We start from the raw sequence: 14,046 nt of genomic DNA, 5'->3' as shown, positions 1-14,046 counted from the left end.
TTTTAATTTCGAATAAGAGGAAAGTGTAATGATGTTTGTTTATAATTGTAACCAAACGTAACTACAGACTGTCTTAAATGAACCCATGCTTGTGTCAGTGACGGTGACAGCGATCGGTGTTTGTTGAGTACAGACGCTGTTGAATATGAATGAACTGGGTAACCATAGGGTTAGCTAGGTGAGAGTCACTTGAAGCTTGTTTGTGTTTGAACTCACATGCAAAAAAATTCTTCAAATAATGCAATAAACTCAGTGTTAACATAACAAATGTTTGATCACTAAACATTACATGGCGCAGTCGGTAGGATGATAGATGTTAGAAAGTAAAATTAATGTGTATTAAAAAATATGACTAAGGGTAGTACTTCTTAAAGGTACTTTCAAATCAACAATTTAGATAAATGTATCGTTATGTATGGAATGAAGAGTTAAATATTAGAATGGAAATTGTCCAACAAATCCATTAAAACCAATTTTAATTTCTATCATAAAAAACTGTTCTTGGAATGTAAAATGCTCTAGTGCACTTTCTGCATACTCCATAGAACAACAATAACCCACTTTTAGAGCTTGAGAAATGAAAAAAAAAACTAACTTTCTGGATGGAAATTTGCATCAGACCCATCTTGTAGGAATGGGTAAATTACAACCTCAGGCCGCCCTGGCCCCGCTCGAACGGTATCACTAGTCTAGGGGTCGTGGGGTTGGGTAACGATCGGTAGTGAAGAGCTGGCCTACACTAACAGCACACACCGTCCTCCAAACGACGGAAAATTGACCTCCCCACATCGGTGGGGAGCGACCCGCCACAGCCACCACAGCAGAAAGGCGGAAGCGGCCATTCATACCTCCCTTCCAGGGAGGTATCGAATGACATCCATCCACCACAACCGCTTTTTTAGTGACGATAAATGCAGGGAACATTTATTGTCAACCAAAAGAAATGTAACCCCATACAGACTTATAAACGTTTCATCCGGCGACAATATTATACCCGACGCGACACGGGGCATATCCGCCGGGCACAGATAACCGACACTAGATCACGTATTAGCTGACTATCGTGACTTTGACGTACACCTGGCAGCTTTAGGATAAAGGACCACAGCTTTACATTGGCAGAAATCAAGTAAGCAGTATGACAATTTGAGCTCACGAAAGTTTTTAGTTTTACCATGTAGGTCTATAGCTGTATCACCTAGATATAGCTATACATTTTAGTTCTCCTACTAAGCATTTTGCATAGGTCTCATAATTCTCGTATTGGTAAAATATTAACACGTCAATCAGACATATTGAAGTTCGTAAACGTAAGAGTGAACATGAAAAATATGAAGTAGAATTTGGTATCTTTTTTTTATGATATAGGAGGCAAATGAGGAGACGAATCGGCTGATGGTAAGCGTTGCTGACCGTTACCATCGCAACACCAGAGGGTTTCATATTAGAGCGATCATATCGTACGAAACCCAATACGTGAGTATCCGATCGAATAATTATGGATTATTATGTCGATTACAATTCTCAAACTTATACTATAAGTATAATATAATATGGATAACTGCAGGTTGCTGTAGTTCAAAATGATGTGGGACGTAAAGAATATCAGCCTAAGCCTCATTACGTTGCGGTATTTGGTCAATCGACTGAAGTCATAGTTCCTAAACCGCCTAAATGGGGCTTAATTCATATCATAAAGCGTCTAACATGTGAGAGAATCTTCATTGCTACATAATGCGCTATCTATGAGAGGTAGTCCACACCGACATGATATTTTATAGGCTACATTACGAAAATGGGAGATAAAACATATTAGTGCCCTTTTTACGCGCTGGGGCTTGTTTTATAAGCGTCCGATTTTGGGCGACTTGGGGCCATTTATACGAAGTTTTCTCCATTGCTCCCGTAATGGTTCCAACGGTTTTTATAGTACGATAATAGTGGAGTAATATGTTTATTTTTACCGTCTGTAAAAGTTGGTCTGGATTATAACTAGAGTTGCCAAACGTGCCGGGGGCTGTCACCGTATTGAAGGATCGCGTCCCGTATTTGTATCCCGTTTTTGTCCCGTTAATCGATACCGCTGTAGAATACTTAGAGAAATGGTCACTACCATCTCTGTGTAACCAGTTTTTAGGGTTCCGTAGGCAAATGGCAAAAAACGGAACCCTTATAGATTCGTCATGTTCGTCTGTCTGTCCGATTATGTCACAGCCACTTTTTTCCGAAACTATAAGAGCTATACTGTTCGAACTTAGTAAGTGGATGTATTCTATGAACCGCATTAAGATGTTCACACAAAAATAGAAAAAAAACAATAAATTTTGGGGGGAGAACCCCCAAAATTTATACTTAGAACTGAAACTCAAAAAATCTTTTTTCATTAAACCCATACGTGTGGGGTATCTAGGGATAGGTCTTCAAAAATGATATTTAGGTTTCTAATATAATTTTTTTCTAAACTGAATAGTTTGCGCGAGAGACACTTCCAAAGTGAAAAAATGTGTCCCCCCCCCTGTAACTTCTAAAATAACAGAATGAAAAATCTAAAAAAAATATATGATATACATTACCATGCAAACTTCCACCGAAAATTGGTTTGAACGAGATCTAGTAAGTAGTTTTTTAATACGTCATAAAATTAAAAAAAAAAAAAACATCAAATATTCTACGGATAGGTCTTCAAAAATGATATTGAGGTTTCTAATATCATTTTATTCTAAACTGAATAGTTTGCGCGAGAGACACTTCCAAAGTGGTAAAATGTTGAACAAGATCTAGTAAGTAGTTTTTTTTTTAATACGTCATAAATGGTACGGAACCCTTCATGCGCGAGTCTGACTCGCACTTGGCCGCTTTTTATTTAGTTATGTAACTAAAGAAAGGGACATAACAACAAAGCTTATTATGATATGTGCAAACCTAAGAGAAAAGTAAATATTTACTTAGGTATTATTATTTATTATTACTATATAAAATTCACATAGCATGACAGTTAGTACCAAAGCTCTGGCAAATTTAATAATGAAAAATTGTACAGTAATTACAAAAGTCATAGTCTTCCAAATTATACAATAAACAATAAAATAAAAATGTCTAGTGATTTAAATTGTATACAATTTTTTGTCAATCGATACGGTAAACAATGAGAAATACATTATCATTCATCCGTCATTTCACAGTATTTTAAACATTCACGACGCACATTCACCCATCTGCTAGTAAGCACATCGCAGGCAGGAGCTGATTGTTATTAATGTACTCATTAATGTACAGTGTTTAAGTATAAATTCTATATATTTTTTAATAGCCTACATTGTGTCCCACTGTTGGGAAAGGCCTCCCCTGTCTTCCGCCACTCGCCACGGCTTTGTGCCTGCTCCCGCCAGTCGCCACAAAACGAGACCAGGTCGTCTTGCCATCTCGTTTTTGGCCTGCCTCTGCCTCGTAAATAAAATGGTTAATTGTTCAATTCTATAATTACCATTATAAAAAATCAATTACCATGAGAATTTAAAGAATAAATTATCTTATCATATTTGCAAGTTACAAATAATTATGGCAACATTGGCAACCCTAGGTGTAACGAGGAATGCTCCGAAGAATTGTTCGGTTTTTTTTTCTTTTTATTTGGGACAAAAAACAGTAACACACAGGTTTAGACACAAAAATAGAATGCAAAGAATAATAAAGTGAGAGCCCACAACATCGTCCATAGATTACTAGATTACTTACAGATAAATCTACAATATACAGCGCTAGGATTAATCCCTGGTCGCTTCGTTCCGCCATCCCCCTTCGCAACATTTCAATCTTTACCACTTGGATGGCTGGACGTCGGAAGCCGGTGTTGCTCGAAGCTGGCAGTCCACAACTGTGCATTTTTCCAGAAACTTTCTGCCTGGCACAGCTAAATTGTGAAATGAACTGTCGCCTCCGGTATTTCCGGACCGATACGACCTTCAAAGCTTTCAATAAAATAGCGCACTCCCATCGTAAAGGTCGGCAACGCACTTACAACCCGGGTGTCCATGGGTGGCGGTGATCGCTTACCATCAGGCGCTTAGTTTTGTTATATACACTCATAATTATTTTGTTTACTTAGTAATATTGCTGTGAACCATTGACAGCAATATTACTGTATAGAAATTCGAATAATAGTAAAAACACTATCACTCGTAATTTACTCTTTAAACATGGATCTAATATTATTCTAAATCTTTTTGTGTGTAAGTTTGTGCAGTGTATTTTGGTTGAATAAAGAAGAAGTTCCCCCTAGTATTATCTCCAACCCATCAGTATGATTATCATATCATACTATACTCGCAATTATGATAACAAAGAGAATCGATTCTAATAGAGAGGTAAAGTCTAAGAAAAAATCGTGCCCCTTAGTTTGACATCCAAAACAGATGGAGCTGTACTACACCATAAATTTTACGGTCACTGAATTGTCAAACGTCAACTTTTGACAGAGTTACCGCAGAATTTATGGAGCTGTACACTGTTCGGTTGCCTATATCATAAATAAAATATATATTAAATAAATATTATAGGACATTATTACACAAATTGACTAAGTCCCACAGTAAGCTCAATAAGGCTTGTGTTGAGGGTACTAAGACAACGATATATATAATATATAAATACTTAAATACATAGAAAACACCCATGACTCCGGAACAAATATCCATGCTCATCACACGAATAAATGCCCTTACCAGGATTTGAACCCGGGACCATCAGCTTCGTAGGCAGGGTCACTACCCACTAGGCCAAACCGGTCGTCAAAATAAATAAAAAACTTTTTGCTAACTAGCTAGACATAAATTAATGCTGCATAGTGTATAGTAAACAGTAGTAGACATAAATTAATGCTGCATAGTGTATAGTAAACAGTAGTAGACATAAATTAATGCTGCATAGTGTATAGTAAACAGTAGTAGACATAAATTAATGCTGCATAGTGTATAGTAAACAGTAGTAGTATGGTTCTAACAAAGCCTCAATCAGACAAACGCATGATTAATCCAGAACAAAGCAGCCGCAGCAGGCTTTTAGGTAATGAGCAACTTTGTTAGCGCCTTTGCTTTGTGAACCCCCCGCTTGCTCGCACTTCACGCGATTGCGTTCTGATCCCACACGGTTTTTCTGCTTAGATACCTAAATATGAATGTGGGTTGCATCTCTTTATACCTAATAATTAAATTCTACGTTACATCACGCTTGACAGTTGATTATAGGTATGTGTATGGAAGTTAGAGCAAGGAACAAAATCTTCATATACCAAAAAGTGTCCGACAAAAAACTATAAATAGGTGGCGCTACAATTCCTAGAATACTTGAGAAAAAATGTAATCATAGGCAGCGCCCTTCACTCCGTCAATAACGCCTAGGTTCTTAGCTACTCTAGCGCTACTCTGGAGAGATTTGGAACTATTATTTATAGCTGACAGCTGGACACTTTTGCAACAATTCTGCCTAAGGAGTTTCTGTTCCTTCCTCTACCTTCCATAGGTATGTGGTTATCATCAAAGACACATTGATTGAATAAGATGCATAAAATCGAAAACAATTTCGTGCTTCGAATTTGACAGGTAAACGAGATGGCGCTGTACACTTGGTCAGTGGTCTCACTCGAAGTTGTTAAGTGTATTCCTTATTACATACTAGCTTCTGATCGTAATTTCACCTGCATGGAATGATGTTGATAATAAAAACTGTCCTATGTGTTACCCCGGGCTTCAAACTACATATCTCAATAACAATTCATCTAAATTAGTTCAGCGGTTTTAGCACGAAGAGGTTACAGACAGAGTTACTTTCGCATTTAAAGATATTAAGTATTAGGGATTTTATAGATCGTGTCATTCACGAATACGCGTGCTTTTACTTGAATTGTCATGTTATTAAAGGTTAGATTTGTTAAATCTGCGCGTCATCGTGGATGACACGAACGTGTTAATCAAGAATAGCCAACAATACGAACTCAAATACCAGGGAATCATATCCTAGTTAGAGAGACGTACCAAATTCGGTCAGCCGTGTGACACGTCTCGCCATTTCGTTAGGGAGTGTTATGAACTAAATACACCGTAAAATCGAAGAGTGAACTGAGATAAAGTCACAATTTCACTGATACACGGTAAAGTTGTGACTTTATCTAATGAAAGGGTTACATGTTGCGAAATGTTTTGCCGCTCCGAACTTGCCAATTGATATTCGTTTGATCTTATTATCACTTCGTTGCCGAGTTGTGCTACGAATCAAGACATCGATCAGGATTCAGAGTTCAGTTCAGACTACACCAGCAATACTGCGGTAGGTAATTGTCCATGGCATGGGGTCCCAGCGCGCACAAGTTTTTTTCAGAAATCTTGTTCGGAGGCGTTAAAAATACGCGGTATTAGATACTGCCTTGTTCTTCAACAGTTTTACAAGTGGGATACATTTTTTTCAGTACTTGACACTCAAGAAAAAACAGTCTAACGGCCCCATTCGAACTTGAAGTAACGTCAAAAATTTCCTAAAAATACGACATATATCAGTGTCAAAAGTGACGTTTATGTTTGAAGAAGCGTATAGTATATCGTACCTTTAGCAAATGCCGCACCACGAAGTCTTGGCGGCACGGTCAAGTGTAAGTCCCTTAAGTATATGGATAGACGCAGCTCATAGAGATCAGATTCTCACGCGTCATTATGACAGCCAATGCGCTGCGCTGGGATCCTAGGGATACAGGCTTAATTTTACATTTGGGAGATCCAAGGGGTCTTGCACGCTTCATTTTTGTGTACCACGAGGGGATGCATGTTCAGTTATCTACTTTAAAATATAGCGGAAAATTCAAGAATTAAAATAGAATCCATTTGTTTGACATAATTATTGAAAGTCATAATGTAATGGTAGTCAGATTATCATTAGTCATAACTCTGAGGTGTGGGGTTTGAGCCGGTGTAGCTTTATTTGAGGTAGGTAGGTAGGTAGGTAGGCAGGCAGGCAGGTAGGCAGGTAGGCAGGTAGGTAGATAAGTAAATATAAGAGAGCAAATCCAATCATAGATTAGTATATGTAATTACTGTAAAGATAAACGAGCTTTAAAATTAAGCACAGATTTTGCAAAAGGCGTAAGTACGGTAGATGCCATTACAAACTTTCACAATATTGGGCTCAAACGAGTGAAATGGCGTTGGCGTATTGTTTGACACAAATGGGTCTCAGTTTACTTGACACTTGGACTGGTGAATAAATATAATGCTCAAGTTGGCAGGAGACAATTAATTGGTGCTCAGATGTTGGGAATTTGATGTTTTGTTTTCATTATCAGCAATTTCTCGACAAAGGGATCATTGACATATATTTAGATATATGTATGTGTTTTACGGGCAATAATAACGGGGCCAGTACAGCGGTGTCACGCACACGAATTCGAGCCAATCGTGCAGTCTAACGCCACAACGCGATTGGTTGATAAGTTCGCATAAGTTCTGCACGATTGGCTCGAATTCGAGAGTAACACCACTGAACTAGCACCATTCTTAGTGCCCGTAAGGCCCGTCCTTAGATATATGTCAATGGGCGAAATTAAATTCTGTTAAAAAACGATGTTAGAGAGTTGTAGTAAAGTAGACTTGTAGGGTAGACTGCGGCGAATTGGATCACATGACGAACCGAATCAAACTAAAAAATCCTTAAAAAAAATACAATGGACGTCACGGTCAAGTTACCTACTTTTAATAGTTCTATACGAAATATAAAATAGAAATAGTATCTAAAAATAACTGCTGCCTACGTTTCTCTATTAATATTGTAGTGCTTTATTTTATGTATTGTGTGAAATAATTTATTTTTAATATAGTTAAATACCCTAGTATAAGATAAGATAAGATAAGATAAAAAATATGTTTATTGCACAAGAAAGGACACAGAAAAAGTATACAGCGGTTGTTTTTAAGAATTGGTGCATAACTAGATTGACAACAGAGTTTCCAGGAGTCCCCGCACTAGGCTAGGCCTGTATCGCGGGAGACCAGAAGTACATATAAATGTCATGCAAGTCAACGAAAAACGAAAATTTATTTTTATATAATAAATATGACATTCAGGTTTATACCTAAGTTGATACATGCAGTTTTCAGTTTTTAACTATTTATCTAATGCTTCATTCTTTATAGCTTCGGTTCTATACTAATCTTGTAGTCAAGTTCATTTTATATAATTAATAAAGTTAATGTTAAACAATTCTTAGGAGTAATGTCTCAGTTTCACTATAATCAAGTGACAACAACCAGTTGAAGAGTAACCTTTTGGCTACATGCACAGTGCAATTAATTAATTCGCTCTGAAACTTTACGGCCATGTTGTAAATCGAAGAGCAGAGGAAGTCGCCAAAACGTCTCCCAAAAGCAGTGTTAACCCTCGGAACAGGCAACTTGAATACGCGTTTAGATAGTAATTTCGAGTAATATTCGGATTTAGCAGCGCGTTTATGAATCGAGAGACAGACTTTATGTATGTAAAGCTGGCGGACTGTCAGTACTTTAGCTTCCTGGTAGAGGCTGTTTGTGGGATATCTGAAGGGCTTTTTGAGCATTACCTTTAAGACCGAACGTTGGGCTCTTTCAGCCATTAAGATTGACGTCTTTGCAGCACTGCCCCATACTCCAATGGCGTATGTAATTAGAGACTGACATAGAGAGATGTATGTAATTTTTAAAAGGCTCATGTTCGCGGAATGTCGAAGTTTCTTAAATATATACATCGTTTTCCTAATCCTATTGGAGAGACAGTTGATATGGGATTTGAAATTTAAGTTTTCGTCTATAACTAAGCCAAGATATTTGATAGAGTTGGAACGACATATGACTTCACAAGAACATGCTAAGTTACTGACATTGTTGCAATTATGAATTTTGATTAGATTTGTAGAATTAGTGGGACTGGAAGCGGCAGATTTATGAAAACACAAGAATTTAGTCTTTTTACTATTTAAGGTCAGTAGGTTATCTCGAAACCAACAAGCGGCGCTACTCATACCCTTTTCTGCTGCAGCAAAAGCACTCTCCCAAGTATCGCCTTTAAAAAGAATCACTGTGTCATCGGCATAGCAGATTATTTCAGCTTGGGGGAGGGAAATTTTATGAATATCGTTAATGTAGATTAAGAATAGTGTAGGCCCAAGCACGCTCCCCTGCGGGACCCCGAAATCGACTTTATCCAGACCGCTGCTGTGGCAATCCACTTTAACCAGTTGACTTCTTTCTGATAGATAACTATCGAACCAGGCCAGGGACACGCCCCGAATCCCCATTTTCTCAAGCTTTTTAAGAAGTATTGGTCTAGACACAGTGTCAAAAGCCTTGGCCAGGTCCAAGAAAACGCCGATACAATTTATGTTATTATCCAGGTTTGAAGATATTACATTGACCAAGAGTGAGATTGCATCTTCAGTGGACCTGTGTGCCCTAAAGCCAAATTGTCTCTCCGAAAGCACTCCTTTCAAGGAATTTTACGAGTCTGATATTGACTAGTTTCTCCAGCATCTTCGAAAGGACACTAAGTAGGGATATAGGTCTATAGTTGCTAGGTTCGTTCTTAGCTCCATCCTTATATACAGGGGTGATAGATGCTATCTTCCACTGCTCTGGGAATTGACCTGAACCTAAACTTAGGTTATAGATATGCGTTAATGGTTGCAATATTAAGTGACCAACAGACTTTATCAGGTCGCTGCCCATACCATCTAGGCCCGGTGCACTATTTGTTTTGAGCTGCGAAATGATATTCTTGATTTCGCTGGCATTTGTCGGATGCATGAAGAAGGATTCGGAAGGACTTTCTCCTATGTTGACTTTGGCAGCTAAAGTCCCCTCAGATTCCCCAGTTTGAGCAAAGATTTTATCTGCAAGCTTTTTTCCTGCCGACGAGAAGACGTTGTTGCACTTATCCAAAGACTGCTTGGGGTCACTAGGGTCAACTAGGTCCGGGTGTTGAGTCGGTTTCTTTGGAATGTTGCATATATTTCTTATCGTACTCCATAACCTCTTGGGGTCCTTGTTGTGGATCAAGAGAAGGCTTTGTTCATATTCGTGTTTTAGCTTTCTTAGAAGGTTGTTAAAGTAATTTTTGTACCGGTTGTAAGTTACTTTTGAAAATTCGTCATTTGGATTTTGCCTGGCCTTTAGGTGTAATCTGTCTCGATGCCGAGCACATCGAAGCAGCCCTGGCGTCATCCATGGTTTTAACGTAAACTTTTTTTCTACTAAGAATAACTTCCCGCGTGTTATTTTCAACTACAGATTTGAAGGTTGTCATAAATAATTCAAGGGCCAGATTCGTATCGTCAGCTTCTAAAACCGGAGCCCAATTGACTACAGATAGTTCAGCCGCAACACCATTAAAGTCGGTAAGTGATCGGCGCCTATTTAGGACTGCCGGCCGGGATTTCGTTGAGGTGATTCCAACAGCGACCATCTTGTGATCTGTAATGTCTGTGTCGCACACCATGCCCACTACTTTAAATTTGGATCTGACAAAGATATGGTCTAAGCAAGCGCGTTCTCTGGTGGGTTTAGTTATGGCTGACGCTAAACCGTGTTCATTCATGAGACATAAATATTCTGAAATATTTGCACTATGCACATCATCTGAAAGTATATCGATATTAATATCGCCAGCAATAATAAATTGCTTTGTACTATTAGAATCGCTTATTAAGTCATCCAGAGCGACCAAGAAGTTAGCGGTATTCTTAAAGGAAGGTGACCTGTATAAGCCCAAAACAGTTAAATAATTGGGTATATCAATTTGCAGGCAGCAAGCCTCATTGAAGGGAGGTTCGCATACGGAAGCGTTCCAAGAGCTCTTTATATATGCTACAACCCCGCCATTTTGGTTAATATTGCGCTTAGAACAGTAAGAGGTATAGCCCGGAATAGGTTCTATTAATGTTAGCGGTTGTAACCTACACTCAGTCAAAATTATAACGTCAAAAGTTGCCTGAAATCTGTGTAAGGATATTAGAAATGGATCTAGGTTCTTATTTATGCTGCGAATGTTAAAAGTTATTATTTTAAAGTTCGCGGGCTTAAGTATACCCGTGCAGGCCTCGGGGCAGTCCAGGTCATGACAAGTAATATTTAAAACCGAATCAAGATCGTCGGCTACATCAAGTACTGACATTATGTAAAAGTGTATAGTATTAATATGCATAAGGATTTGCAGAGGTGAGAATTATAACACAATTTGTTTAGGTATCCAGATTCAAAACTAGGCACTTGAGGTTCCAATTTATTACTTTGGTTTGGTATCGGTGAGAACTGAGTATAGTGGCTTCGAGTATAGAAAGTATAGAATATATGACCGTAAATAGTGGCAGAAAGAGTAACATTATAAGAGTAGCACTGCTTCTGGATTAATATGAGATTTAGTTTTAGTTTAATTGCACTATTGCATGTAACAGAAGTCATCAAAGTTAGCATACACATATATATCTGAGACTGAGACAACGGCAGGTTATCCTTAAAAATAGTAATACTTTTTAAACTTATGAAGACAAAACAACAAGTATAATCCTTATAAATATAACCGTAATGAGACATAACAAGATTTAACACATATGATATAATGAGTATCAGGCTACTACAACAAGTGAGATCAGGGACAGTGCAACTCGCTAGTAAATAAGGCTCCTCTAAAAAGACGAGGCGTTCACAGTCGGGTCAGTGGGAGGTAAACCTGCTGTATCCCTGCTCTCACCTGTTGCAGGGGGCCCCTCACTGGTTTGCACATTCTTTAACAACTTATCTAACATTGAGTCACTGGTAATATGGATAACTGAGCTAGTTTCGGATCGGCGCAGGAATATAGATCCATTAGATGTCCAAGCATATTTATAGTTAAGTTGTTTTTTTACTGAGCGGGTTTTGCTGAAGAGAACTCTATTTTCTTTAGTTAAATGTTCATTGATGTAGACTGGACGGTTGTTACCTTGAATGCCCAAATCTGTTGTGTTAAGCACGCGGCGTACCCTCGCGGCGCGAAGTAATTGGTCCCGTGGAGCCCGGCGAGAGAATGTCAGCACTACAGGTCTGGGCCGCTCCAGGACACTGGCGGCGCCCTCAGCCTTCTTGCCCACACGCCTCACATCGTCGACGTCGCGCGAGTCCAACTGAACACCCAACTTTGTGCTTACAATGTTAACAACCTGCTGTAGGTTTTCACCGCGGGTCTCGGTGAGTCCAGTTATCTCAACATCCTTGAGATACTTCCGCTGCTCCATGGTCGCAAGCTCTTTCCGCAGGTAGGACACCTCTGCCCGCAGGTCTTGTACTTCTGTCTTGTAGGAGTCGAGTTGCTTCAGTTTAGATTTCATGTCTGATATTTCTTTGCGAAACTCGGTTATGTCTGCCGTAGTATTGTTTAGCGATGCTGTAAACTCTGTCATTTCTTTTTTCATCGAGCTGAAAACTTGCTGTAGTTGTAGCAAAGTGAGTGTGAGTGTGGATGAGATTTCACTTGGAATAGCCATCTCCGCTAGCCCACGCGCTGTGTTTAAGAAGTCTGCTTCGGCATCTGTATGCTGGTCATCAGGCTGCTCCTGCTCGGGATAACTTTGTGATGTGTTACGGATGGGGGTATCGTCGTTGCGAACTTGTTTACTCGTCATTTTGCAACTCGGACAAACATATTTGGATGCACTCCCACGTATGGCTTTTGCTTCCTCGCGGGTCAGTTTCAGGCAGGTCGAGTGATACTTTTTGGGGCACTTTGAACAGGAGATAGTTTCGCCGTCCCCCTTTCGCCCCAGTGGAAGGTCGCATGCAAAGCACGGCATTCTGTATTGTTATGAACAATGTATCAATTGATTGAATAAAATTTTGTTGACACCTGTCACTGTGACTTTTGACAGGCACTGTTTGAGTCGAGTATATAAAAGCCACTAAAAAGTCACTGATAGCGCCCTCTTTGGATTACCTAGGGCGATATTACCAAGCGTCAATGATCGTCGTAGATTTATTGTAGGTTAACTTCGATTGCATTTAAATTATAATTTGTGATGTCTACACACTGTTATAGCTAGAAGCTAGTAAATGCGGCACTAACACAGTACAAAAGGTTTTTGGTGATAAATATTGAGTCTAGGTTCTTGGTCCGGGGTAAATTCACTCTAAAGTCACTTTCTCACTTTCAATGTATTTAGATTAATCACTGTATAAAACACGGAGATAACGTTTGTGTACGTGATTTGTTGTATTCCTAGTCACATAACACTATTGACACTAGTCCGGGAAGCACAAACACATTTTAAATTAATTATAATAATGACACGACATTTTCCTGATGTTGCTATGGCGAGCGCCATCTGGCGAAAAAAAAGTATCAATCTGTATATTGCCGATATTTTTTATGAACCAATATTTGAAATTGTGACCTAACCTAACCTATTTTTCTTATTGCAGTTTGTTTTGTGTAGGAGGCGCAGTTCTAACCTAACCTATATTTCTGGTAGCGTTTGTTTTGTGTAGGGTCGAAGTTCTAACCTAACTTTCTTTTCGGGTAGCGTTTCGTTTTGTGTGTACTTTTAATGTACCGGTACTTTTGTGTTGGAGTCGCATTTCTAACCTAACATATATTCCTGGTAGCAGTTCGTCTGTGTAGGGATCTAGGGATCACAGTTCTAACCTAGCCCAACCTATTTTTCTGGTAGCAATTCGTTTGGTGTAGGGTTCGCAGTTCTAACCCAACTTAAGCTACTTTCGGGTGGGGGTTCGTTTTATGTAGGGAGATTCTGGGAGCAGTTTGTCAAAGTAGTTATAAATATCAGTCCGTTATTTTATGTATTAGCATGATTCAATTGTATTTTAAATTAAATAAACGGTGTATCGTATGTTAATTATATGAAATATGCATTATATACTTAAATAATGTTATCCCCCTAAGTTAAACGCTAGATCTACGTAAAGTGATTCAGCAAACAATATAGATACACTATGACATAATTCGTCTTAAACGGACATATCTCGCCAAACCATATCCTGCAACAGT

General features: G+C 38.8%; 1 protein-coding gene across 1 annotated transcript; it reads right to left on the bottom strand.

The window, feature by feature from the left end:
- Window positions 1–11,692: 11,692 nt before the first annotated feature.
- On the bottom strand, window positions 11,693–12,667 carry LOC133521728 (uncharacterized). Its single transcript, XM_061856794.1, has one exon. The coding sequence runs from the start codon at window positions 12,665–12,667 to the stop codon at window positions 11,693–11,695; it is 975 nt and encodes a 324-aa protein (XP_061712778.1).
- Between the last annotated feature and the right edge of the window lie 1,379 nt (window positions 12,668–14,046).

Source organism: Cydia pomonella, chromosome 10 (genome assembly GCF_033807575.1).
Source record: "Cydia pomonella isolate Wapato2018A chromosome 10, ilCydPomo1, whole genome shotgun sequence".
In the NCBI taxonomy this organism is placed as follows: Eukaryota; Metazoa; Arthropoda; class Insecta; order Lepidoptera; family Tortricidae; genus Cydia; species Cydia pomonella.
The sequence above is the reverse complement of the archived record's forward strand: the minus strand, read 5'-3'. Positions and strand labels throughout refer to the sequence as shown.

Coding starts and splice junctions, on each gene's coding strand:
- LOC133521728 (XM_061856794.1), bottom strand. CDS start 12,667: ATGACGAGTAAACAAGTTCGCAACGACGATACCCCCATCCGTAACACA.